The 26,629-nt window shown below is 45.9% G+C and overlaps 2 protein-coding genes across 10 annotated transcripts in view; one reads left to right on the forward strand and one right to left on the reverse strand.

Moving 5' to 3' along the window:
- On the forward strand, positions 1–14,124 carry TARDBP (TAR DNA binding protein). Of its 9 annotated transcripts, XR_002344896.1 has the most exons (9): positions 1–361; positions 1,353–1,604; positions 4,251–4,414; positions 4,636–4,776; positions 6,512–6,682; positions 7,063–8,272; positions 9,008–9,293; positions 10,065–10,162; positions 13,775–14,124. XR_002344896.1 is itself a non-coding variant. In XM_021095332.1 (6 exons), exons 2-6 carry the CDS (start codon positions 1,367–1,369, stop codon positions 7,591–7,593), a joined length of 1,245 nt encoding a protein of 414 aa, XP_020950991.1. In that variant the 5' UTR covers positions 1–361; positions 1,353–1,366; the 3' UTR covers positions 7,594–14,124. The 9 variants fall into 9 exon arrangements, 1 of the variants encoding a protein (XP_020950991.1); XR_002344893.1 differs by having other exon boundaries at positions 7,063–9,293; XR_002344895.1 differs by having other exon boundaries at positions 10,065–14,124.
- Positions 11,054–26,629, reverse strand: part of MASP2 (mannan binding lectin serine peptidase 2) — a gene marked incomplete at its 5' end in the record, with an annotated part of 18,405 nt that continues 2,829 nt past the window's right edge. Inside the window, 7 exon segments of the mRNA NM_001163648.1 lie at positions 11,054–12,575; positions 13,772–13,846; positions 14,346–14,477; positions 17,323–17,401; positions 19,638–19,756; positions 24,894–25,041; positions 25,120–25,316. Coding sequence (NP_001157120.1) covers positions 11,812–12,575; positions 13,772–13,846; positions 14,346–14,477; positions 17,323–17,401; positions 19,638–19,756; positions 24,894–25,041; positions 25,120–25,316 — 1,514 coding nt within the window.

Genomic DNA, 26,629 nt, shown 5'->3' on the forward strand with positions numbered 1-26,629 from the left:
CGGCGGTTGGTCGGGCGAAGCCATCTATTACGCTACGTGGGGGTAGCTAAAAGCCTGCGCAGCCACATTTTTTCCATTATTAGCTCTTCAGGCCCAGATGCTAGCCTTCTTTTTAACCGTGGTATCCGTTTCGTATGCTCAGACCGCGCAGATGGGTTCCTGACTCTCTGGGGAGAGGGCTGTGTGGCTCTGTGCGGCGATCCCCCCCTCTCGACGGGGAGCCGGTGGGAGGGGACGACGGCCAGAGGCGGGGGGAGGCGGCCCTAGCGCCATTTTGTGGGAGCGAAGTGGTCGCTGGGCTGCTCTTGGATTCCTCGCTGTTTCGGTTTCCCTGTCGGGCTTCCTAGCAGCGGCCTAGCAGGTGAGTGGCGGACGCTTCTCACTGGGACGCCCTGTGTGCCTCCGCCCTATAGTGGGTCAGCCTAAGCGGACGCGGCGGCTTCGGCCCCCGTCCCGGGAAGGGAGCCGTGGGGCCGGGCCCGCCTCGATCCTGGCGGAGCGGACTCGCGCGGGAGCGACGTTAGGGGTCTGGCGCAGGGTGGCAGCCGGCGCCGAAGCAGAGACGCTGGGCCCGCAGAGCCGAGCCGCCGGAGGCAGAGGTTTGGCCTGGCTTCCCGGCCCGGGCCCTGCTTTGTGCCTTCGTGCTTTGCACTCGGGAGGACAACGTCTAGGCCTGATGCTCCGGCGGTCCCACCCCGGGCCACGCTTAAAAACTCCTCCCTCAGCCGTCACGCACGGGCTTCTGGGAGGTGGCGGCCCGTGTCGCCGAGGACCTGTCGCCGCCGTCCTTAGGGCTCAAGTTGGGAGAGCCGTCGGAAGTTCGCACATTTGACAGGGAGGAACTTTTCCCCTGCTCTCTGCCCCTGGCTCGCCGCTCCTGTTCAGTCCTCAAGTTTCGGCTCCTGCATCGCTTTCTCAGGAGACTCTACTTTGACAACGCGTGTCCCTGCCCAGTCTCACCCCAGCCCCCGAGGTTCGTTCTTTCTGTCGGGTAGCATATATCCCGATTGTAATTAGGTAATTACTTGTTTGCTGTTTTTCTCTTGCTTCCTCTCTCCCCTTTGCACCCAGCCTGCCACCTGGGACTGTGGCTTCAGAGTTAATAGTTGTAACCCCCGATGCATAGTAGGCACTTGTCGAATCCTCAGTGATGGAACTAGCAAGGCATTTCACCCCCTTGTTTTCACCTCCCCATTTTGGGGCGATAACCAACAGGTGTAAGAAGCCCAGCACCGAGAGTTTTTCTGCAAGTCGTAGAACAATGACCTGGCAGGGGTATTAATCAGCTGATGGAAAGAGACAGTTACTATGACACACGTGTTGGTCATTCGTCTTTCTCTTTTCCTTTTAAGAAAAACAAGAAAAGATGTCTGAATATATTCGGGTAACCGAAGATGAGAATGACGAGCCCATTGAAATACCATCAGAAGACGATGGGACAGTGTTGCTGTCCACGGTTACAGCCCAGTTTCCAGGAGCGTGTGGGCTGCGCTACAGGAATCCAGTGTCCCAGTGTATGAGAGGTGTCCGCCTGGTAGAAGGAATTCTGCATGCCCCTGATGCTGGCTGGGGCAATCTGGTATATGTTGTCAACTATCCCAAAGGTTTGTTGCCGTTTGGTTTTGCAGTGATTCTGAAGTACAGGTTTAAACTATTTGAACTGAGGTTGCCTGTTGCCAAATTTAAGGAATTATTAAGACTTGCTTTGCAGTTGTTATCAGTCTATTGTTGTAAATAGATTCTTCTGAAGTGCCCCCAGACTTTGGTTTCGTTTTTGTCCTTGCAGGCTTACATCATTCATTCAGCTAATCATTTTTTTCCCCCTTAAACGAATATCAATTGAAGTAGCCCAGATTTTGAATTAGTGCTGTCTTTGGTTCTCATGTTATTTTCACTGTCTCTTATCAGTGATGTTCAGGTTAAGGATCTTGCCTTGTCACTGAAGCGGCTTGGGCCACTGCTGTGGCGCAGGTTCAATCCCTGGCCCGGGAACTTCCACATGCTCCAGGCACGGCCAAAAAAAAAAAAAGCAGCAGCAGCATGAAGATATATGACGATTTAGATTTAGAAGTGTGGCATGAAAATAAGTACATTTTAGCAGTAGGAATGTGCTAGTTGATATATATGTGTGTTTTATTATAACTTAGTATTGCAACAAAGTCCTCTTATTTGGTTAGAAATTAAGACCGAGTCAAATTTTTTTTTTAATTTTTTTTTCTTTTTGTCTTTTTGGACTGCACCCAAGGCATATGGAGGTTCCCAGGCTAGGGTTTGATTCAGAGCTGTGGCCACCAGCCTACACCACAGCCACAGCAATGCTAGATCTGTGACCTGCACCACAGCTCAGTGCAAACGCCAGATCCTAAACCCACTGACTGAGGCCAGGGGTCGAATCTGCATCCTCATGGATCCTAGTCAGATTTTTGTTTCCACTGAGCCGTGACGGGAACTCCAGGAAGTTTTTTTGTGTGTGCGTTTTGTCTTTTTAGGGCCATACCGGCAGCATGTGGAGGTTCCCAGGCTAGGGGTCCAACCCAAGCTACAGCTGTTGGCCTATGCCATAGCCACAGCAACTCGGTATCCGGGCCTTGTCTGCAACCTACACCACAGCTCATGGCAATGCCGGATTCTTAGCCCACTTAGCAAGGCCAGGGATTGAACCCAAAATCTCATGGTTCCTAGATGGATGCATTTCCGCTGCACCACAATGGGAACTCTGAAATTTTTTATATATTAAGAAAAATTTTAATAGCACCAGCTTCAGCGGGGGGTAGAATGTAATTTCTTGATCTGTTGGCTGCAGATTAATATTCACCTAAGTTTAAAATTTAGACAGTGATGTGTCAGTGTAGATTCACTAGCTGAAACAAATGTACCAACCACCCTGGTGGGAAATACTGATAATGGAGTGGGCTATGCGTTGTGTACCAGGGGTATGTGGGAAGTCTATACCTTCCTTAATTTTGCTGTGAACTTAATACTGCTACAAAAGTGTCTTTTTGTCTAAATGTCATCTAGTTCCTCTCTTCCTTTCCAAATTTTGGCCTTTTAAAATAACCTAAGGTTTTTCTTTTTATTACAAAATTAACACAAATTCATTGTTGAAAGTTTAGAAACAAAACAAGGAAAATTCGGAGTTCCCGTCATGGCCCCCTGGTTAACAAATTGGGCTAGGAACCGATCCCTGGCCTTGCTCAGTGGGTTAAGGATCCGGCATTGCCATGAGCTATGGTGTAGGTCGAAGACACGCCTCAGATCCTGAGTTGCCGTGGCTGTGGTGTAGGTTGTCTGCTACAGCTCCTATTAGACCCCTAGCCTGGACCCTCCATATGTCGTGGGTACAGCTCCAGAAAAAGACCAAAAGAAAAAAAAAAAACAAGGAAAATTGAAATCACCCTTAAATCCGCAAGCTAGAGATAAAAGTTGCTAATTTTTTTGGTAGATAGACTTCAAGTTATAGGTATTAAAATAATTAAGCAAGTATATTTAACAGATACACTGTTATTCACCTGTTTTTTCCCTTCCTTAATGTTTTTTGGGGGGTTTTGTTGGTTTTTGCTTTTTAGGGCTACACCTGCAGTGTATGGAAGTTTCCAGGGTAGGGGTCCAATCAGAACTGCAGCTGCTAGCCAACACCATAGCCATAGCAACGCGGGGTCCAAGCTGTGTCTGCCACCTACACCACAGCTCAGGGCAATGCCGGGATTGAACACGCATCCTCATGAATACCAGTCAGGTTCATAACCCACTGAGCCCCTTAATGTATTATTTAAAGCAGGAACTCCCCTTAATGTATTATTTAAAGTCAAGTGAAGTAACTGGTTGGTGGGGGTGGCTGGGAGGCTGTGCCCAAGGCACACGAAAGGTCCTCGGCCAGATACCAGACTCACTTGTGCCACAGCAGCGACCCAAGCCGCTAGAGTAGCAAAGCCAGATCCTAAACCCACTGCACCACAAGAGAACTAAAGTGAAGTAACTTTTGACACACCTTTTGAGAGGGAAGAACATACAGTCGTAGTCTTAAGCTATTATAAAAGCAGAGGAAGGAATCCCTGGACTTGTTCCAGAAGAGCATCTCAGCCACTTACTCAATCCCTTATTGTGTCTTGGAGAGCAAACATCACAGCCTAAAGTTTCCAGTGTCTTGTGCTCTAGAATGTTTTTGCTTCTCGTTCTCTAGGTGAAGGAAGTAATGTGTTTTAAGAAGGGTTAAATGAAAGTTCTAAAAGGTTTCTGCTGGTTTTGTTTAGATAACAAAAGAAAAATGGATGAAACAGATGCCTCATCAGCAGTGAAAGTGAAAAGAGCAGTCCAGAAAACATCTGATTTAATAGTGTTGGGTCTCCCATGGAAGACGACTGAACAGGATCTAAAAGAATATTTTAGCACCTTTGGAGAGGTTCTTATGGTTCAGGTAAACTTTGGTTTCATTTAAGAGTTTTTCATTTTCAGTAAATGAGCACAGAGGATTCTTATTGTTTTAGTGACACTGCTCTTTTTTATGTTCACTAGGGTATTATTAATATTTGTTGTATGTATATATAAGGAGTGATGAAGTTACAGTGTTTTTATGCATGTACTCTAGTTTGGTTATGTGTTATGTGTGGTTTTAGTAAATTTAAATGATTTTTCTAGGTCAAGAAAGATATTAAAACTGGTCATTCAAAAGGATTTGGCTTTGTTCGTTTTACGGAATATGAAACCCAGGTTAAAGTAATGTCACAGCGACATATGATAGATGGACGATGGTGTGACTGTAAACTTCCAAATTCTAAGGTACTTTCCTCTTTTTCTCTCTGCTTTGGCCTTTTTTTTCTGACAAACTTCCTTAGAAGACACTGTAAAATAAACCATTACAGTAGGAAAGTGTAGTAGCAGCGTGTGTCCTTAAAATCTTTTGCTTTGGACCTTAATGCATGCTGAATATTTTGTATGTTTGCAGTACTTAGTTTTTTGTGGTTTTTTTTCGTCTTTTTGCTATTTCTTGGGCCGCTCCCTCGGCATATGGAGGTTCCCAGGCTAGGGGTCCAATAGGAGCTATAGCCACCGGCCTACGCCAGAGCCACAGCAACGCGGGATCCGAGCCACGTCTGCAACCTACACCACAGCTCACGGCAACTCTGGATCGTTAACCCACTGAGCAAGGGCAGGGAGCGAACCCGCAACCTCATGGTTCCTAGTCGGATTCGTTAACCACTGCGCCACGATGGGAACTCCTGCAGTACTTAGTTTATTACCCCTCCAAACAAAAACCTTGTTTATTCTTCCTTTTTTTTTTTTTTTTTTTTTTGCTTTTTTTTTTAGGGCCGCACCCAAGGCACATGAAGTTCCCAGGCTAGAGGTCAAATCAGAGCTACAGCTGCTGGCCTACAATCTACACCACAGCTCACAGCAATGCCAGATCCTTAACCCACTGAGAGAGACCAGGGATCGAACTCACAACCTCATGGTTACTAGTTGGATTCATTAGCACCTGAACTGAGAAGGGAACGCCTCTCTTGTTACATTTTAATGAGTTAACAATTTCTTACATCCTTAACACAGTAAAACATGAAGACCATTAGATGATGGAGGATGATGTGTACAGAAGGATATATATATATATAACTGGTTTTCTATACAACAGAAATTGACAACATTGTAAATCAACTATAATTTTAAAAAGTTTTTTGTTAATGAAGACAATTAGGAGTTCCTGTCGTGACGCAGTGGTTAACGAATCTGACTAGGAACCATGAGGTTGCAGATTCGATCCCTGGCCTTGCTCAGTGGGTTAAGGATTCTGCGTTACTGTGGCTCTGGTGTAGGCCGGTGGCTACACCTCCGATTAGACCCCTAGCCTGAGAATCTCCATATACCATGGGAGCAGCTCTAAAAAAGGCAAAAAGAAAAAACAAAACAAAAAGAAGACAATTAGAATACATTAATCTTGTTGTCAAAGACTAACCTGTCCAAGCAAGCAAGACTGGCTTATTTGGAACATTATCATCTTTGGCAAGACATTCTCAGTCATTGACTTTCCTTAATCCAAATATACTGCATTGGAGTTCCCTTCGTGGTGCAGTGGAAATGAATCCAGCTAGGAACCATGAGGTTGCTGGTTTGATCCCTGGCCTCACTCAGTGGGTTAAGGATTCGGCGTTGCAGTGAGCTGTGGTGTAGGTTGCAGACACGGCTCCTATCCTGCTTTGCTGTGGCTCTGGCGTGGGCAGGCAACAACAGCTCTGATTAGACCCCTAGCCTGGGAACCTCCATACACCTCTGGTGCGGCCCTAAAAAGGACAAATGACAAAAAAAAACTTGCATCAACTTCAAGGTTTAGATTTTATTCTCCACTGAAGTCTTAAAAGTGCTAACGCAAAAAAAAAAAAAAAAAAAAAAAAAAAAAGACTATCTACTTTTTAATGACTCATCTAATATAAAAGCAATAGGTTTTGTAACATTCTCTAACATGATTTTTCGTTGCTCATAAAATGTTTGTGATGGTTTTTCTTCCTTCCACTTTGACCAGCAAAGCCCAGATGAGCCTTTGAGAAGCAGAAAGGTGTTTGTTGGGCGCTGTACAGAGGACATGACTGCTGATGAGCTGCAGCAGTTCTTTTGCCAGTACGGAGAAGTGGTAGATGTCTTCATTCCCAAACCATTCAGGGCTTTTGCCTTTGTTACATTTGCAGATGATCAGGTATTTTTCTCTTCCTAATTTTGTCTCAGCTAATTAGGTAATTTCTGTTGAACTTTTTGCCCTTCCATATCAGCTAAGCTCTCTGACCTTATAAGCTGTGGTGTATCGGGGCCTAGATATTTGTGGTAAACTCCTTAGGTTATTTTTTTAGTATGCGACATTTAAGTGGACGTGTTAAATATCCTTTGAAAATGAACTAAAATCCCTGTTTCTGTTACTAAAGTGAAAGGCTATTTTATGGGTTTAAATGAAATGTGTTCATTGCTTATTTTTCCTCTAGATAGAGGCTTGTAGATAGTGGCCTGAAATCTAAGTTTTATCACTATTTTGATGTATGAGTCAATGGTTTAATCTTTATTTACATCCCTTATTTCTTATAGGTCGCCCAGTCTCTTTGTGGAGAGGACTTGATCATTAAAGGAATCAGCGTACATATATCCAATGCTGAACCTAAACACAATAGCAATAGACAGTTAGAAAGAAGTGGAAGATTTGGTGGTAATCCAGGTGGCTTTGGGAATCAGGGTGGCTTTGGTAACAGTAGAGGGGGTGGAGCTGGTTTGGGGAACAATCAAGGTAGTAACATGGGTGGAGGGATGAACTTTGGTGCTTTCAGCATCAATCCAGCGATGATGGCTGCAGCCCAGGCGGCTCTGCAGAGCAGCTGGGGTATGATGGGCATGTTAGCCAGTCAGCAGAACCAGTCAGGCCCATCGGGTAATAACCAAAGCCAAGGCAACATGCAAAGAGAGCCAAACCAGGCCTTTGGTTCTGGAAATAACTCGTATAGTGGTTCTAATTCAGGGGCAGCGATTGGTTGGGGATCAGCATCAAATGCAGGGTCAGGCAGTGGTTTTAATGGAGGCTTTGGCTCAAGCATGGATTCCAAATCTTCGGGCTGGGGAATGTAGACGTTGGGTTATGGTTGGTTGGTATAGACTGGTGGGAATTCAAATTTTTCTAAACTCATGGTAAGTATATTGTAAAATACATATGTACTAAGAATTTTCAAAATTGGTTTGTTCGGTGTGGAGTATATTCAGCAGTATTTTTGACATTTTTCTTTAGAAAAAGGAAGAGCTAAAGGAATTTTATAAGTTTTGTTACATAAAGGGTTGAAATATTGAGTGTTTGAAAGTGAACTGCTGTTTGCCTGATTGGTAAACCAACACACTACAATTGATATCAAAAGGTTTCTCCTGTAATATTTTATCCCTGGACTTGTCAAGTGAATTCTTTGCATGTTCAAAATGGAAACCATTGATTAGAACTACATTCTTTTCTCCTTGTTTTAATTTGAACCCCACCATATGGATTTTTCCCTTAGGAAAATCTCCTTTTTGGAGATCATGGTGTCACAGTGTTCTTTCGTTTTCGTTTTTGTTTTTTTAACACTTGTCTCCCTTCATATACAAAAGTACAATATGAAGCCTTCATTTAATCTCTGCAGTTCATCTCATTTCAAATGTTTATGGAAGAAGCACTTCATTGAAAGTAGTGCTGTAAATACTCTGCCATAGGAATACTTCTGTCTACATGCTTTCTCATTCAAGAATTCGTCATCACGCTGCACAGGCTGCGTCTTTGACGGTGGGTGTCCCATTTTTATCCGCTACTCTTTATTTCATGGAGTCGTATCAACGCTATGAACGCAAGGCTGTGATAATGGAACCAGAAGGCTGTTTGAACTTTTGAAACCTTGTGTGGGATTGATGGTGGTGCCGAGGCATGAAAGGCTAGTATGAGCGAGAAAAGGAGAGAGCGCGTGCAGAGACTTGGTGGTGCATAATGGATATTTTTTAACTTGGCGAGATGTGTCTCTCAATCCTGTGGCTTTGGTGAGAGAGTGTGCAGAGAGCAATGATAGCAAATAATGTACGAATGTTTTTTACATTCAAAGGACATCCACGTCTGTTGGAAGACTTTTAAGTGAGTTTTGTTCTTAGATAACCCACGTTAGCTGAATGTGTTAAGTGAAACGATACTTGTATTTCCCTGCCCCTTTGTCAACTGCTGTGAATGCTGTATGGTGTGTGTTCTCTTCTGTTACTGATCTGTAAGTGTGGTCACGTGAACTGAAGCTGATGGGTTGACAACATGGACTGAGCTTGTGGTGTGCTTTGCAGGAGTACTTGGAAGCAGAGTTCACCAGTGAGCTCGGGGTGTCTCACAGAAGGGTGGAAGTTCTAATGTCTGTTAGCTACTCATAAGAATGCTGTTTGCTGCAGTTCTGTGTCCTGTGCTTGGATGCTTTTTATAAGAGTTGTCACTGTTGGAAATTCTTAAATAAAACTGATTTAAATAATATGTGTCTTTGTTTTGCAGCCCTGAATGCAAAGAATTCATAGCAGTTAATTCCCCTTTTTTGACCCTTTTGAGATGGAACTTTCATAAAGTTTCTTGGCAATAGTTTATTTTGCTTCAAATAAACTTATTTGAAATATTGTCTCAAGTCAAATGGATTCATCACCTGTCATGCATTGACACCTGATACCCAGACTTAATTGCTATTTGTTCTTGCATTGTCCAAAGTGAAAAGTTTTTGTTTTTGTTTTTGTTTTTTATTTTTAAATCTAGTTTTTAATAAGTCTGGGTGACCGCACCTAAAATGGTAAGCAGTACCCTCCAGCTTTTTCTTAGTGCCTCTGTGCATTTGGGTGATGTTCTATTTACATGGCCTGTATAAATCTCCATTGGGAAATCATGCCTTCTAAAAATATTCTTATATGGAGGAGTGGGCAAAACAATGCTAATTATTTCTAAATGCTTTGTAGCAAAGCCTATCAATTGCAGTGAAGGGAATATCAGAGCCTTTGTAGTTGGGGATTTGAAAAGTGGAATTAATTGCAATAGGGATAAAGTAGAAGAAACCACAAATTATCTTGTGCCTGAAATCCATTAAGAAGCCTGGTAGCTTTAAGAACGAGCAGGGTGGGTTGTCTGTGGAAGTGTTCAATGGAATGGGTTTTGTCTTCCAAAGGTGGGGAAATAGAGTAATGTTGAATAAAATCGCTTACAAAACTCAGATTAGACTCTCACGATGCATTGTTAAGTATGTAAAAGCAATAATATATTAATTCTCCATTGTACTTTTTATGTAACTACTGTGAGAGTTGAGCTCATTTTCTAATGGAAGATGTTGAACAGTTTTTGTGTTGATAGTTTACCTAATGCCCTTGTCTAATTAGATTATGATAAATAGGTTTTTTGTTTTACAAGTTACGTGCTTTAAATTTTTATAAATGAACTTGTCCTTTAAACTTGTGGTCGCCACATTGTTTAGTCAGTTTCCTCTGTAACAGGATCTTACGTTGTTTTATTTTTTTCTGCATCTAAATTGCATGATTTCCAAACCCTGTACCATCTGAATTTTGCATTTTAGCACTTGCACTATTACTCAGCAGCAGTAACATGGTAACACTTAAATGGTATTCGGGGACCTCCAAAGACTAAACTGACACGCCTTCAAGGAGCCCAGGGGTAAGTTAACTTTGTCAATGGCATGGTTTTAATCCTTTATTTACACTTGTATAAATCTAGTTAACAGTCTTGGAAGGCTTTCAGTGTTGAGTAGCCTTCTATTAACATGTTTATGGTACTACATGGCTATGGGTATTTAATCCCCCTCCCCCCCCAAAAAAAAAATTGAAGTTTAGAAGTAAACTATTTGGCAAAGATTTGTTTTTAAAGTCTACTTGGTCATCTAAATGCATTCATTCTAAAAAAAATTTTTTGAACCAGTTGAATAAAAATTTTTGTTGCTACCACAGTTTAGTGTCTGGAGTCTTACTGGAAAAACGCAATTTCTTTTTTTTATGTGACAAGATGCTGGAAAATTACCTTTTAAAAATGAGTCTGAAAAAATTGCACTTTAGCAATTCCCTGGTGGCACAGCTGGTTGAGGATCTGGCATAGTCACTGCTGTGGCTGTGGCACGGTTTCAGTCTCTGGCCCCAGGAACTTCCACGTGCCATGGATGCGGCAAAAAAAAAAAAAAAAAAATGCAATTAATATGCACAGGAAGTTAGAACTCAAAATTTTTACATACAATGGTTAATCTGGCTAGAATGAAAAACTTTGTTAAATGTTAGCCATTAAAACTTTTGAGAGAGGAGTGGACAACTAGAATGAGAGATTTTTAAGGTTAAATCAGAGCTTAAATATTCTTAGGAAAAAACATGTTAAGTACTACTTAGAATTCAGAAGATGTATGTGATAATTAGAATAATTTCTTGTTGAATACTAGCTAAGTCTTTTGATTGTATACGTGAGTTCTATATTCTGCTGTTGTATGCTCTGTGATCTATTAAGTGCGCCCAGCTATTTAATTTAGGTCATGGTAAGAAGGAAAAAAACCACTACAGATTTCTAATACTTTTCATGTTGTATTTCATCTTATGGAAATGCCACATTTGATTGAATTGTCGCCTGAATTTGTACATTAGGTTATTTCCAAGTGCTAGGAACATCCTCACTAAATTTAAAACTTAGCATTGGAATTACCAGTTCAAAGATGATGAATGCTTTTAAGACTTCTGAAATATATTGCCAGGTTGTACTTCAGAGAAAATTCATGTTGTCTTCAACAGTGTGAAATAGAGCTGTTCCATGTTCTTTTTTGTCTGCTAGTTTGATACGTGAAAAATTACAGTATTGATTTTAACGTAGAAATCAGTCCATACCCAGCCTAGGCTAAAGTATCCAATTTATCTAACCCCAAAAAACCATGATTCAGGGTAGTTCCTGAACCAATACTGCTGTGATATGTAACCTCTCAGAGGTCACTAAATCCAAAAAACAGAATAATAGTTAATATGAACAGGCAGTTTACAGAAAGGCACAAGGACAAAAAGACACTGGACTTTGTAAGTAAATACACATTTAACCAATGAGCTGCTATTGGGTTGGTAAAGGTGAATATCACCTCACTGGTTTAGGTCCCCTTAAATCAAAGAATAAGCGGTGAAAACCCAGCAAGTTGGAGAAGTACCTGAAAGGCAATCTCGCCTATACTTTGGTTTGGTTTTGGAGTGGAATGGCAGCTGTCATGTTAATGTTTTTCAGGTCAGTTTGCTGCTAAGGTCTTTAAAGATGATTTTTTAAAACAAGGGATCATTTGTTGATTGGATTTAAAAATTATTAATTATGTTGTTGATCCAAGGAATATAGTTAATGACTTTTGTGTAGACCCCATATTGACCTGCTTCCCCACAATTAGTGGAACTCCAGGACACTATTCCTCCCACAAACCACTTCTGTGTCTCATCATCTAGAAACACTAATGCTCCCCCACTGTCGCCTTTACAGCTGTCCTTGCCCCCACTTTCTAAACCTGCACAGAGCATGTTATCAGTTACCCGCACCCCTGGATCGGACTTCTTTTCAAAGGCAGCAACACATTTCTGGTGGTCAACAATGGGCAGGTCAGCAGACATTAGATTTCTGGCAAGAAAACCCCTTTGGGTTAATCCCCATCCAGATGCAGTCCCAATGTCATTTGTCCTCATGAAGGATTCGGCTTCTTTTCTTGGCAAACAGATAGGCATGACGTTGCTATTGATAACAACTTTGTCCTTCAATTTAATCAGTGCTATGTCGTTATCATACCCAGCATTGTGAGTATAACCTTCATGTATAAAAATGGCCTCGGCCCAGGCCTGTGTATAATGAGGTGACAGTCTCTTCAAGACACCCAACCTAATGTCTAGGGAGGAGGCATCTTCTTTTTGTTTATATACAGCATGAGCAGCTGTTAGGATCCAGTCGTCAGATACAAGTGCACCTGCTGCCATAGTTTCACCAAATAGCAGGACTTGCCAGGGAAAATCCCCAAGCTTTGCTTTTTGTCCTCCGTATATACGACCTTCTGTAGTACGGGTTGATAGTCCACAAACTGGGGGAAGAAGCAGATGTATAGAGCCTTTATAGATGTATAGAGCCTTTTTCTTCAGTTACTACCACTTTGGGGTTGTGTGTATTTACTGTCAGCTAAAAATTGTATCACATGAGTCGTCCACCTATACATACAGGCAAGTGAGGCTGCTTAAAACTGTTTAAAGACCCTATAAAAACATTTGCTATTTCTTAGCTCCTCAGAAAATGAGGTGTGTGAAAATTAACTTTTATAAACTAATTTGTTTTGCTAAAATAATTTGGTCTCACAATTGGGTAAATTATTTTAATAGGGCAAACAGAAACTGTCTGAGCTGATGTGCATAGGAAGTAAAAGGAAATGACTTTTTCATTGCTGCTTTTTCCTGCTTGTAAAATTGGGGGTATTTACCATATATATAGTTCTGGGACGGCAGAAACTAAGGTCATTGTCACAAGATTTGCAATATTACTTTCGCCTTTGAACATTTAAATGTTTTAAAAATTACAGTGTTGCAGTTGTAGCCAGGAACCTTCAGGTTCAGAAATTATTTTCTGTCCAGTTGATTGTTCCAAACACTAGAATTTACTATATATGTTGCTAAGTATACTCATTAATGTTTTCTGTTGTGGCAGAATAAAACTTAGACATGATAAGCTAAGATAGAGTTTAAAAAAAAAAAAACTAAGCCAAGTAACAAAGGGGTAGTGAATATATTACTACCTTTCTGATTTTTAATCACTAACTATATTTTAACAGCCAGTTCTGGTAAAACATTTTTTTAAGTACTATTAAAGGCAAATTGCATTAATGTTTAAAAACTAGAAGTCATTGAAAACAGTTGCTTAGGGAAATAATGAAGTTATTAGCTTTGGGTTTTAATAGCATTTTTATAGAGAAGAAAAGTAACAGAAGAACTCATGTTTATAAGCGTATAAATGGTTCAAGATAATTTTAAAAATCATTTAATTTTTTATGCTTGCCTAGTTGTAGGGTCAAAAGTAATCTCATGACTGATGTAGTCAGCACCTCACAGCCTCTCCATATGGAAAGGGGATAATGAGAACATGTTATTTGGAAATAAGAAGTTGGTCTAAGAGCCAGGTGCCAGCATTAGGTTTCTGCCTACACAGCTAAGCGCCTCTATCTACTTACTGTCTCCCACCCAGTCCTCCTCTCCGTCAGTTACCAACGCCTTGTATAAATGTGTCCATTACCAGGCTCACAGACGGGGAGTGATTTGTCTCCTTTGGACCTCATCCAGAATCCATCAGCCTCACACACATATTTACCTGCAAATCATTGAAAAAGCAAAGATGTTTAACTGCATGTGAGAGGTGGTTGTCATCTGCTTGAAAACCCCCTTGAAAAATGTTGATTCTTGAGCATCCGTGGGAAATAGTGGTGTCTGAATAACCATTTTACATGATTTCCTAAGTAGGAGGTCTCTGCATTACCATGTTTGCTTGCAAAGTGGAAACCTTTTAGATGTGTAACTTGAATATGTATCAAGATCTCAAGTGCTTAATGATAAGGTTTTGACTTGTTAAATTAAACCATTTGGAATATATTGTGTGTTTGTAGTAGTCATTTACTAGATAAGATCTGTTTTCAGGTTTTTGCAAATTGACATTAAAGTCACTTCAGCTATCATGTTTCATTTGGTGGGTGGGAGAAGTGCCTTTTAATCTTTTGTCTAGTCTTAGCCAAAAATGTTGGCTGAGGTTATTTTCAGATCATGAGGGCTTAGGTTCCGAACATCACCCACCCAGCTTTGAGCAGTTTGCTTACCATGGTCTATTCTCATTGTGTAGAACGCATTGCAGCGGTATCTCATCTCAGCTTTGTATGTGGTCACTTCAGGGGCTGTGATGTACTCCACTTGGCCATTCTGGAGATCGTCAGGGGGGCCACAGTCAACAACTAAGAATATGGAAGAGGGAAAAGGCAGTACTTTGAAGACTAACATTACAAAGGAGGAGAGTGGAGTCCCCTTGTGGCTCTGGTTACTCCAGTGCCAGGGGGTTGATCCGTGGCCCTCGGGCCTGGCCAGGAGAGGAAAAAGAAATTCTGGAGATGGGTGGTTGTGCTGCGCGGTGCTGAGGTTTTTTTTAACTTGAAGTCATGTCCATTTTTCTTTGTCATGTGGATGTCATTCATTTCATCTCTGAAAATGGAGAGAATCGCCATAGTGTGGCTATTCTTTCTTTTTAGGGCCACACTCACGGCACATGGAGGCTCCCAGGCTAGGGGTCAAATCGAGCTACAGCTGCTCATCTACACCACAGCCACGGCAACACCAGATCAGAGCCACGCCGGATCCTTAACCCACCTTAGTGTGACTTCAGAGCATCTCACAACTCTTCCTAAGTACATGGCACGACTGCGGTGAAGGCTCTAGGCAAGGAGTGGCACGTTCCTTCCCTAAAGGCAGGGCACTTGAAACCACTTGGATGTCTTCAGCACTCTCCCATGTAAACCGTGGCTGTCATTTCCCGACTGCCCACTCGTTCAGCAAAACACATCAACAAGACGAAAGAAAACACAGCTTACACATGCCTGTACAGATCCAGCATTGCCACTCCTGTGGCTCAGTTCACTGCTTTGGTGCAGGTTTGATCCCTGCCCCAGGAACTTAGGTATACTGTGAGCTCAGCCCCAAATTTTTTTTATTTTATTATTTTTTTTTTTTTTTTGTCTTTTGTCTTTTTGTCTTTTGTTGTTGTTGTTGTTGTTGCTATTTCTTGGGCCGCTCCCGCGGCATATGGAGGTTCCCAGGCTAGGGGTCTAATCGGAGCTGGAGCCACCGGCCTACGCCAGAGCCACAGCAACGCAGGATCCGAGCCGCGTCTGCAACCTACACCACAGCTCACGGCAACTCTGGATCGTTAACCCACTGAGCAAGGGCAGGGATCGAACCCGCAACCTCATGGTTCCTAGTCGGATTCGTTAACCACTGCGCCACGACGTCAGCCCCAAATTTTAAGAAATGAATTAAATGCATTAGAAGACCTGGGAGTCCTGTCCACCCCCCCGCCCCCCACCCCCACCTCTGGAGGCACACATGGCGGGTGGAATTTCCCCAGGCCAAGGAATGGAATCTGAGCCGCTGCTGTAGCAACACCAAATCCTTAATCAATTGCATTTCTTTTATATTTTCATTTTTTCTTCTTTTTACGGCTATACCTGTGGCATATTGAAGTTCCTGGGCTGGGGGTTGAATCAGAGCTACAGCTGCCAGCATTCACAGCAACAGCAGATCTACACCACAGCTCATGGCAACGCCAGATCCTTAACCCACTGAGTGAGGCCAGGGATCCTAACCCACATCCTCATGGGTTCTAGTCAGATTCTTAACCCAGTGAGCCACAATAGGAACTCCTGTTTTTTAAAGTGAAAGAATTGGTCGTCTCTTAGGAAATGAAAATTCCCCTAGGAGTTTTGTAGAAACCCTTGCACAAAATATGTGGGAAAATATGTACAGTGTTAACTACAGCAGTGTATTTAATAGTAAACTGGAAAGTAGAAATTACACGCAATAAAAGCATAGGTCTTCTGGTGGAATACTATGCACTCATTAAAAAGGATGAACCGCTCTGTTAGTGCTGATGTGGAAAGATGCCCCAACAATATGAAGGGGAAAAGTACACTGCAATCAGATTCAGCGTCCCATTTTGGTTAAAAAGTACAAAATAGTGAAATGTTAGTATAAATAGCATAGGAGATAACGTGAAGGAATGGACCCCAGTGTCTTAGAGATTGAGGCTTTCACTATATATTTTTGGAAATTTATATGGTTTTTCCAGTTAACGTATATCTCTTTTTTTTTGTTTGTTTTTGGTTTTGGTTTTTGCCATTTAAGGGCCACAACCGAGGCATGTGGAGGTTCCCAGGCTAGGGTCTAATCGGAGCTATAGCCACGGCTTATACCACAGCCACAGCAACTCCGGGATCGGAGGCGTGACTTTGACCTACACCACAGCCACAGCAATGCCCGATCCTTAATCCACTAAGCAAGGCCAGGGATCGAACCCGCAACCTCATGGTTCCTAGTCGGATTTGTTTCCACTGTGCCATGATAGGAACTCCATACCTCACAATTTTAAAGATAAAAGCCTTTGAGTCATGGTTCACAGAATGGTAATAAGCATCATCATCCCGGCTTAATGAACGTGTGTATCTGTATACGTGGGCACATGTGTACATACCACAATCACCCCATCCTACAAACAGCCTAAGACTGCTTCTATGTGTGAGGCAGGTACTGGGAGGGGTAGACACCAAACAACACAAGCACGACCGTGACGACCGTGCTCATCCTTTCATACAGAGTGGGATTATGAGTGTTACAATGTAACTTTCTCTATTTCCCATCTTGTGCATTTTATCCTTAGAAAAATAGATGTAAACATCATACTTTTTGGAGTTCCCGTTGTGGCGCATTGGAAGCGAATCCAACTAGGAACCATGAGGTTGCTGGTTCGATCCCTGGCCTCGCTCAGTGGGTTAAGGATCCGGTATTGCCGCAAGCTCTGGTGTAGATCTCAGATGTGGCTCAGATCTGGCATTGCTGTGGCTGTGCTGCTAGGGCAGCAGTTGCAGCTCTGATTTGACCCCTAGCCAGGGAACTTCCGTGTGTCGCAGCTGCAGCCTTAAAAAGAAAATAATTAATTAATTAAATCTAAAAAATAAATTTAAAAGACCAGGAGTAGCAATAGAAGCAGTAGGAGCAGACGCAGCTGTGGGCACTGTAGTCATGGGTACTCACTGCTGCACTCTGGCATGGGTTGGTCCCAAGATCCATCTTTCTGACACACTGTAGTGAATGATTTCAGGGGCAAATCACCCTAAAAAGGAATTGAGGAAATACTGTTAACTGTTTACATCATGAACCCACTCCCCAAGGCTCTGCTGCCACAGTAGTTCCTCTTTTAGTGTTTTAGAAGAGGCTTCCAAGGAGTTAATGCACACATGTGGCTGAACACACAGCCCAGCTGCCCTGACACGTGTTTACTTGTTGGTTAGGTCACCTATGTGTATATCTCATTTTTAAAAATGTGTTGACACCTGCTGGGTAGCACCAGGAACTCTGTCTAGTCACTTACGATGGAACATGTGATGTGAGAAAAAAGAATGTATACATGTAAGTGTAACTGGGTCACCATGCTGTATAGTAGAAAAATATATATATAAATAAATGATTTTTTAAAAAGCAAAAAAATAAAAAAATAAAATAAAATGTATTGACATCTTAGGAATCAAATGTTGACCTCTGCAGCAATTTATATTTTCTGCTTTCCACTTCAAGAACACAATCAGATTCCTGCTGCTGTTCCACCATCTTTTCTTTATATAAAGTCCCATAGACTTATGGTAAACAGTTTGGGGACGGCCAGCCTGATCAGACATGGAGTGAATGTTATTAGATTTTTTCGAGTCTGTGGTTATTAGCTAGTGGAACATCATTCAAAATACTTCCGGAATTCCCATCATGTTGCAGTGGAAATGAATCCAACTAGGAACCATGAGGTTGTGGGCTCGATCCCTGGTCTCGTTCAGTGGATTAAGGATTCGGCGTTGCCGGGAGCTGTGGTGTAAGTCATTGACACGGCTTGGATCTGGCCTTGCTGTGGCTGTGACGCAGGCCAGTGGCTACAGCTCTGATTCGACCCCTAGCCTGGGAACCTCCATATGCCGCGGGTGTGGCCCTAAAAAGAAAAATAAAAGAGACTGAATGGGTTTGCAGTCCAAGGACCTGTGGAAAGAGCCACCCAGAAGTCTGCAAGGTGACAAAAGCGTCTCACTTTTTTGTCTTGCCCCCTCCGCAGGACTGGATTGCATAGCTAGCTGTCATTTCAGTGTTATTACTTTTTACCACTGGGATTCAGTGACAATTTTGAAGAACATAAAGAGGACACGTTAATCTCTTACCTGTGCCCCTAAAGGAACACACTAAGCGTTTTTTGAAATTATCCTCCCTCTCCCTTAACAGTGGTCACTATTTATAACTTTGCAGAATATATTATTTCCAAGGGCTATTTATTTATTTTGTGGGCCCAGGAGTCGTTTTATGAAAAGGTCAATCGACCAGGAGGAGGAGTTTGATTTAATGCAAGGTGCTCTCACAGAGCACAGGAAACACCGATGCCAAACTCGTTTCAGCCACTTTCCCAAGGGCTGCTATAATGGGTGACCAGAGAAGAGCTGATACTCATCTTAAATCACCAGCTTTCCCCCAAAAAAGATTTTTTCAAAAAGCGGAATTCCTGGAGTTCCTTGGTAGTCTAGCAGGTTAAAGATCCGGTGTGACTCCTGTGGCTCAGGTTCGATCCCTGGCTCAGAAACTTCCACACGCTGCAAGTGCAGCCATAAAAAAAAAAAAAAAAAAAAAAAAAAGGTAGAATTCCTGGAGTTCCCATCATCGCTCAGCGGTTAACCAACCTGACTATCATCCATGAGGACTCGGGTTCAATCCCTGGCCTTGCTCAGTGGCTTAGGGATCCGGCAATGCTGTGAGCTGTGGTGTAGGTCACAGACTTGGCTTGGATCCCACGTTGCTATGGCTGTGATGTAGGCCGGCTGCAGTTCCAACTGGACCCCTAGCTTGGGAACCACCATCCATATGCCGCAGGTGCAGCCCTAAAAAGACAAAAAAAAAAATTTAAAAAGTAGAATTCCTAAGAATAAAAAATTCTCTATATGCGGTTGTCATTGTGGCTCAGCGGTAACGAACCCGACTGGGATCCATGACGACGCAGGTTTGATCCATGGCCTGCTCAGTGGGTTAAGGATCTGGTATTGCCACGAACTGTGGTGTATACAGGCAGTTACAGCTGCAATTCAACCCCTGGCCTGGGAACTTCTGTATGCCACAGGTGTGGTCCTAAAAAGACAAAAAATTCTCTACAGCCATCTCTTAGCGAAGGCATCATTTCTTTGAATTCTATTGTTTTAACGTAGGCAAAAACATGCTGACAACTGCTACCTTCCCATTTTCCTTTCACATATTTGCTGATAAAAATATGTATTCATTTAAAACCTGTCGTGATCATGGTGCACTTAGACAGTTCTTTGTTAACTCACTTGCAGGAGTTCATAGCCGGTCTCACAAAAGACGAAGAATCTGTCTTTGAGGATGTACTTGGCTTGCACAGGGGAGATATGGCCATTAGGTGGCGCCACTGGATCAGGGCAAGGCTGAGCTGCAGGAGGAAACCAGGCATGTGGGTTGGGCTGTAGTCCTAATAGCAGGCAAGTCTGAATTTAGTGATTAGAAGTTCTTGATTTAGAAATGAAACAACAACAACATGTAAAGAGAGCTTGTCACAAGTAGGGTAGAGTTCTTAAGATTTAAAAGTAAAGGCAAGATTAAACTCTCGGTTCGTTATTGCGCAAATTAGGACTTGTTGCCTGGCCTGGGCCTTGGTCAAAGTGATGGAAAGAAAGCCAGGTACTCGGTAAGAGAGCACGGCCACAGCCGAGGGGGTGTGTGCACCACGCCAGGAGCCTCACTCACAGTGCTGTAAACTGGGGGAGTGTAGCCGGGGGAGGGGGGGACGAGGGTTTCAGCCAAGGAAAGCCTGTTTCCGAGTGGGGAAGCCGAGAGTGAGGAGGTTGCTTGCTCATCTTCAAGGGCTGGTGTGAGGACAGAATGTGAACACAGAGGAAAGTGCTTTGCTAAAAGGCACTTTGTTTTTTCTGGCTGTACCCCCCACAGCTGCCACCTAGGCCACCAGCTTGCACAATGCCAGGTCCTTAACCCACTGCTGCCGGGCCAGGGATCAAACCCACACCACCACAGAGACAATGCCAGATCCTTAACCTGCTAAGCCATAGTGGGAACTCCTAAAAGGCACTCGTTTTCTTCTCTCTCTCTCTTTTTTTTTTTTTCCTGCAGCATATGGAAGCACGCTGGTTAGGGGTTAAATCCTACACCACAACTTGCAGCAAAGCCAGATCCCTAACCCACAGATTGAGGCCAGGGATCAAACCCACATCCTCACCGACACTATGGCGGGTTCTTAACCCACTGAGCCACAACAGGAACTCCTAAAAGGCACTTTCTTAGAGGGGTTTGGGGCTAACCCTCAGCCATCGGAGATCCAGTCCAGACGGGCACTCGGGAAGCCTTGAGCCTCCTCCCTGGTGAGCACGGGGCTCAGGACTGACTTCCACTTTGGCCCCCAAGTCCTGGCCTGTTGTCACCCTGAGGTCATCCATCCCCCAAGGCCACCGCTCAGCACACACAGGTCATATGCTGAGTCCCTAAAAAGACAAAAAATTGCTTCCTCCACAGGATCTGTGTGTCCTGGGCTGACTGCCTGCCCCCAGCAGCCTCAATGTCTCCCCACAAGGAACCCATCTCCAGGGACGCCCCAGGGGGCCCCCGCCAGGCCCTGCTTCCTTCACACACATCTCCAGGCTCTGTCCCCAGGCCCTTCCCGCACACCAGCCTGGCAAGCCTGCCTCCTCCCTCTGGCTCACACGGAAAGGAGCACTTCAGTTTTAGCAGTTTTCTTACTTGGGCCCCAGGAAAACGGAAGCCTTTCAAAATGAACAGGAGGCAAATGAAATGCTCCCAAGGTACTGGCCTCACCCTCTGACCCCGCACTCCCGACTTAATCTTCTCTAATCTAGCTTCCTCATTTTTACTTTATTTTTTGGTCTTTTTAGGGCCACACCCGGGGTACATGGCAGTTCCCAGGCTAGGAGTCGAATCAGAGCTGTAGCTGCCGGCCTCCACCACAGCCACAGCAATGCAGATCTGAGTTGCATCCACAACCTACACCACAGCTCCCGGCAACACCGAATCCTTAACCCACTGATCGAGGCCAGGGACCGAACCCGTGTCCTCATGGATGCCAGCCGGGTTCGTTCCTGCTGCGCCATGACGGGAACTGCTCCGATTTCCTCACTCTTGAAAGTACTCCCAGTGCCTCCTCCACGCACAAGCCGTGCTCTGGCTTTTCCTGCGTGAAGCCCCGAGGACCCACCTTCCTAGGCTGTTCATGGCATGGCTGGGACCTTAAGTCTCAGAAAAGTGATGTAAGAGGTTCTATGTCATGTGTCCAGGAAGGACACAAGCTGGGCAGCTGACCTGGCTCTGGCTCTGAGCCCAGCTCGGGGCCTTGGCTGTTCTGCTGTCTCTAGTTACTGCCTCCCCAGCTCAGTGACTCTGTCCTTCCAAAGATGACCTGAGAGACCCGTTGGCTGAGAGTGCGGAGAGGGACAGACATGGCTAGAGGTCGGTGCCGGGAAGGTGGGGTATGGAGCTTGTGACTAAGGAGGCAGCGCCAGTGGGGAGCCCTAGGCTGAGGGTTACTTGCCAGGGTTTGAGGGTCCGTCGTGAGGAAGAGGCGGAGGCAGCCCAGGAGGGCAGCGAGGAAAGCCCCAGCTCAGACGCCCTGTCCAGGCCTCCAGGTCCGGAGCCAGCGCATCACAGCCTCTACAGCTCCACGCCCAGAAAGGTGGAGCCTCTGGGCTTTGGCACATGCCCTTCCCTTGCGCTTAGGACACCCTTCCACCTTCCTCCAATACCTACTCATCCTTCAAATCCAGTCTCTAGCATTTCCCGTCCCAGGATATGTTCCTTAGCTTGTAGCCCCTGCCTGGGCCGGTCCCCCCTCTGGACTCTGGACTCTCACACGCCTGCTTGGCTGTGCTTGTCACAGGGCTGTGGTCACTTTGCTGTAGCCAGACTGAGGGCAGAGGCATGAAGTATTTGCCACACAGAGCCTGGGGTACGTCCGTAGGATGGAAGGATGGAAGGGTGGGAGGGGAGGGCGGCAGGATATGGCACTCCACTCCAAAATATGCCTCTTTGGCATAAGGATGATACTTGCCCCTCAGTATCTGCGGGGGACTGGTTCCAGGTGCCCCATGAATGCCCGAATCTGCAGATGCTCAAGTCCTTTATATAAAATCGCAGAGTGTCAGTTGTCTGTATCCGGGGAAGTGGGAGGCCAACTGTATTTTGAGCTATTTTGTGAAACAGCAGACGCCAGAGAAACTCTGAAAACAGTGTAAAAATTACCCTAAGGGTAATTTACATTTACATAGGAAATATCCGTTTGTAAGAGCGTCTCCAGCTCCGTACCAGGAGAAGGGTGACTACATCAGAAGAAACCCCTACAAGGAGAAGGCGGGGTCTTCAATCCACACAACAAACCTGACTCTTGTTCACCGCACTTTCCCGGCCACCCCCCACACCTGTCCCCGTTCTCTCTTTGGTCTTTAGCTAAAGATGGCATCGAGGACTGAGATCCAAGCCACCCCTGAGACATCGTCATTTCCCCTTGGGTTACCCCCATGTCCACATGAGACAGACGTGTTCATAAATTTCTGTTTGTTTTTCTGGTAAATCTGTCTTGTTCGCAGCCAAGAATTTGGGAGGGCAGAGGGAAACTTATTTTTTCCTCCTTTACAGATGGAAGGAGGGGTGGGTGGGTGGATGGATGGAGGGGAGGGAGAGAGAAGGAGGGGTGGTTGGTTGGAGGGTGAGGGAGGGGGTGCATGCACAGATGGATGGCATTTGCCATAGGGCACCGCTGCCTCGCCATGAAACCCCGGACAGGACTGGGGTTCCTGGGCATAAGAGCCTTCGCGTCCCCCCGTTCTCGTGTTTAGGAAATAGGCCTCGTTTAACCTCCATGACCTTCCCTGAGTTGCAAAGGGCAGGATCAGACAGTGGCTAATCAGGGAAGGGAGGGATGCAGAGACCAGGGAGGGGCAGTGCAGCCTTGGGGCAGGGTCCTGGTTCCTGGACCTGTACGTTAACAATATCTGGAGAACTTAAACCCCAACAAAGGAAAGATACGAAGCATTCTTCATTCCAGAAAGAAGGACCACCAGAACCAGTGCCTGAGGCCACTAAACATCAACTTTGAAGTTACAAGCTTGCCTCTACCCTGATCCTTATCTGCGACGCTAGTGTGCACTCCCAACTGTAAAGCCATTTCCTATTCTCTCCAGAAAGAGGGCATAGTCTTTACAGCATCAGCCTGCTGTGGCCTCTTCTGTGTGGTAAAGCAATAAAGCTTTTTCTTCCTCACCCAAAAGTGTCTCCACATTTCTCTTTGCCATTGGTGGACAGAGGCCGAGCAGCAACAACAGGCCACCCCACTCAAACCTGATCTGGGGGTTCCCGTTGTGGCTCATGGGTTAAGAACCTGACTAGTATCCTTGAGGGTGCAGGTTCAGTCCCTGGCCTCACTCAGTGGGTTAAGGATCTGGTGTTGCTGCAAGCAGTGCTGTAGGCTGCAGATGGGCTCGGATCCCACATTGCTGTGGCTGTGGTGTAGTCCAGCAGCTGTAGCTCTGATTTGACCCCTAGCCTGGGAACCTCCATATGCCATGGGAGAAGCGTGGAAAAAAAGAACACAAACCTGGTTTTTTTTCTGATAAGAGTTCAGGACACACTATCTCAAAGTATGGCACCTTTTACAGCAGAAATTGACAGAACATTATAAATCAACTACAATTTTTTTTTTAATTTAAAAAAAAAGGAAAAAGGAAAAAAAAAAAAAAAAGCCACCTTGGCCTGTTGACTATTTTAAGCTGAGAGAGTTTAAGGAACTGGCAGAAGCAGGACGGTCACTCCAATGCCCCCTGCCCCCTTCATCCCTGCACTGGTGTCTTCCATGTCCCCAGAGGGAGGCTTATCACCAAAGACAAAGGGATGCCCAGAAGAATCCTAACAAACAGGCCTTGCTGAGTTTCTCTGGCTCCTTCCCCCCGCTCTGCTCACATTCCTCGGCCGTCCTGACCCCCTGCCCCGGCTCCTCAGCAAGCCCAGCCCCAAAGCACACAGGTCGAGCTGTTTCTCTCTGCGGCTTCCTTTCCTTATGACGGCTTCTGTGCCGCTTAAAACTGACATGACATAAACACACGGTCGGTCGGAGTTCCCATCGTGGCTCAGTGGTTAATGAACCCAACTGGTATCCATGAGGACACAGGTTCGATCCCTGACCTTGCTCGGTGGGTTAAGGATCAGCGTTGCGGGGAGCTGTGGTGTGGGTCATAGATGGGTCTCAGATCTGGTGTTGTGGCTGTGGTGGGGGTCGGCGGCTACGGCTCTGATGGGACCCCTAGCCTGGGAACTGCCGTATGCTGTGGGTGTGGCCCTAAAAAGTCAAACAAACAAAAAACAAAAGTACAATTTTTTTTTTTTTCCCCTGTTAACCCACCTGTCAATTTATCTTTCAGACCCAGCCAGGGACACAGAGTTAAGGAAAACTCTTCCCTCCTGTAACCTCCCAGCCCTGGCCAGGAAGAGTTCCCTCCCTCCTGTGTGGCTTCTGGAAACTTCTACAAGCGCTTCCTGGCAAATCTGGCCCTCACCTGTGCTGCTGTAGCGGATCCTCCAGCCCGTGTGCTCCCCCGACTGATCAGTGACAAAGGTGACAGTCACGGTGCTGCTCTTGGTTTCAATCCTGGGGGGCAGCGTCCTCCCACAGAATGGGCCGTATTTCTCTTTGTCTGTCTGGATCTGAAAGCACAGAGTTGACACCTCAGGACCTGCTGAGCCGGCTGAGCCCCCACCCCCGCCCCGCCCCGGGAGCCAGACCTCGAGGGAATCATAGGGGCACTGGGTCTCGGGGTGTGACTCCACGTCGAAAGACTCCACGAAGTCCAGGCTCACGCTGAACCCCTCCTCCAGGCGGATGCTGTAGGTGCAGTTGGAGAGTTTGGGGTATGGCTGCGGGTATTCTGGGCTGCTGAGCACCCCAGACCGGGCGGTGAAGACCTGGCCTGAGCACAGGGCTGGGGACGGGGCAGGGACAGGTGGGGTGAGCGGGGCGCAGGCCCACCTGGCAGCCTCATGCGCCAGCCCCAGGGGCACTTCCCAAGACCAGACGGCCCCCCAGTGGCTGAAGGGACGATGTAGGGAGGGGGGTTCTCTGGCTTCCTGACTTCAGCTGAAACAGGCGACACTGGAGGCACCTTCTCCAGGGGCCCCAGTCTCACCAGCCCCAGGGAGGCCGGGGGGCTCCTGCTGAGGCTCCTGGTGGGGGGACTCTGGGCCAGAGCCACAACTCCAGGGCTGAGGGGAGTGACAGGCCAGACGTCAGGATGGGCCCGAGGAAGGAGGCAAGGGACTTTCCAAGTTGCCCAGAGGGGGGACAGCAGGGGCATCTCCTTGGGCTCCCCCCCCCCGCCCCTGATCCAGCAACACCCAAATCCATCCACCGTGGGCCCCCGCCCACCCACACCCAGGCCTGGCCAGCACAGTCCCCCAGGCTGCTCTAGGGACGGTCAGGAAGGGCCTCCCCTTGTCCACCTCCCCTGGGTCTCATTCGTGGTAGGGGCCGCCCTCAGTCCCGCAGGTGCCAGAGGGGTCCCTGCACCGCCTTTCTTCTTCCTCGTGGCTGCGCCCCATGGGGCAGGAGCAGGAACCCCGGATGTGGGGGACCGGATGCACGTCGACGAGTCGGTGATCCTCCCCGGACCCTCTGCTCGAGCAGGCCCCCCCAGCCCGGCACACACAGGACCTGAGCTGCCCTCTGAACAGGATGTGGGCCAAGGATGCTCTGAGCTCAGCCCTTGGCAGAGGAAGAGCAAGAGCCCGGCTCCTGCAGTGAACTCTGCCCCTCTCTGGGCCTCAGCACCCCATCTTCAAAATGAGGCTGGGAGAAGGTCCCCCTACAGTGCAACAGGATTGGTGGCATCCTGGGAGCGCTGGGACGCAGTCTTTTGGTTTTTAATTTTTAGGGCCACACTTGCGGCATATGGAAGCTCCCAGGCTAGGGATCGAATTGGAGCTACAGCCTCTAGACTACACCCCAGCCACAGCAACTCGGGATCTGAGCCGCGTCTGTGACATGCACCACAGCTCAGGGCAATGCTGGATCCTTAACCCACTGAGCAAGGCCGGGGATCGAACCCGTGTCCTCATGGATACTAGTCAGTCTCACTACCCCTGAGGCACAACGGGAACTTCCTTTTTGGGGGGCATTTAGGGGCAGGATGCCTGTTCGGTCCTTGGCCCAGCACAGTGGGTTAAGGATCCAGAGTTGCCGCACCCATGGCCTATGTGGCTGCAGTTCGGCTCTGATCCCTGGCCGGGGAGCTCCATA

This window comes from Sus scrofa, chromosome 6 (genome assembly GCF_000003025.6).
Source record: "Sus scrofa isolate TJ Tabasco breed Duroc chromosome 6, Sscrofa11.1, whole genome shotgun sequence".
Classification (NCBI taxonomy): domain Eukaryota; kingdom Metazoa; phylum Chordata; class Mammalia; order Artiodactyla; family Suidae; genus Sus; species Sus scrofa.

What these genes read in the sequence shown, in the direction of transcription:
- TARDBP (XM_021095332.1), top strand. Translation starts at nt 1,367, where the DNA reads ATGTCTGAATATATTCGGGTAACCGAAGATGAGAATGACGAGCCCATT. An exon ending in TGTTGTCAACTATCCCAAAG is followed by an intron (nt 1,605 to 4,250) that starts GTTTGTTGCCGT and finishes GGTTTTGTTTAG; the next exon opens with ATAACAAAAGAAAAATGGAT. An exon ending in TTACATTTGCAGATGATCAG is followed by an intron (nt 6,683 to 7,062) that starts GTATTTTTCTCT and finishes TATTTCTTATAG; the next exon opens with GTCGCCCAGTCTCTTTGTGG.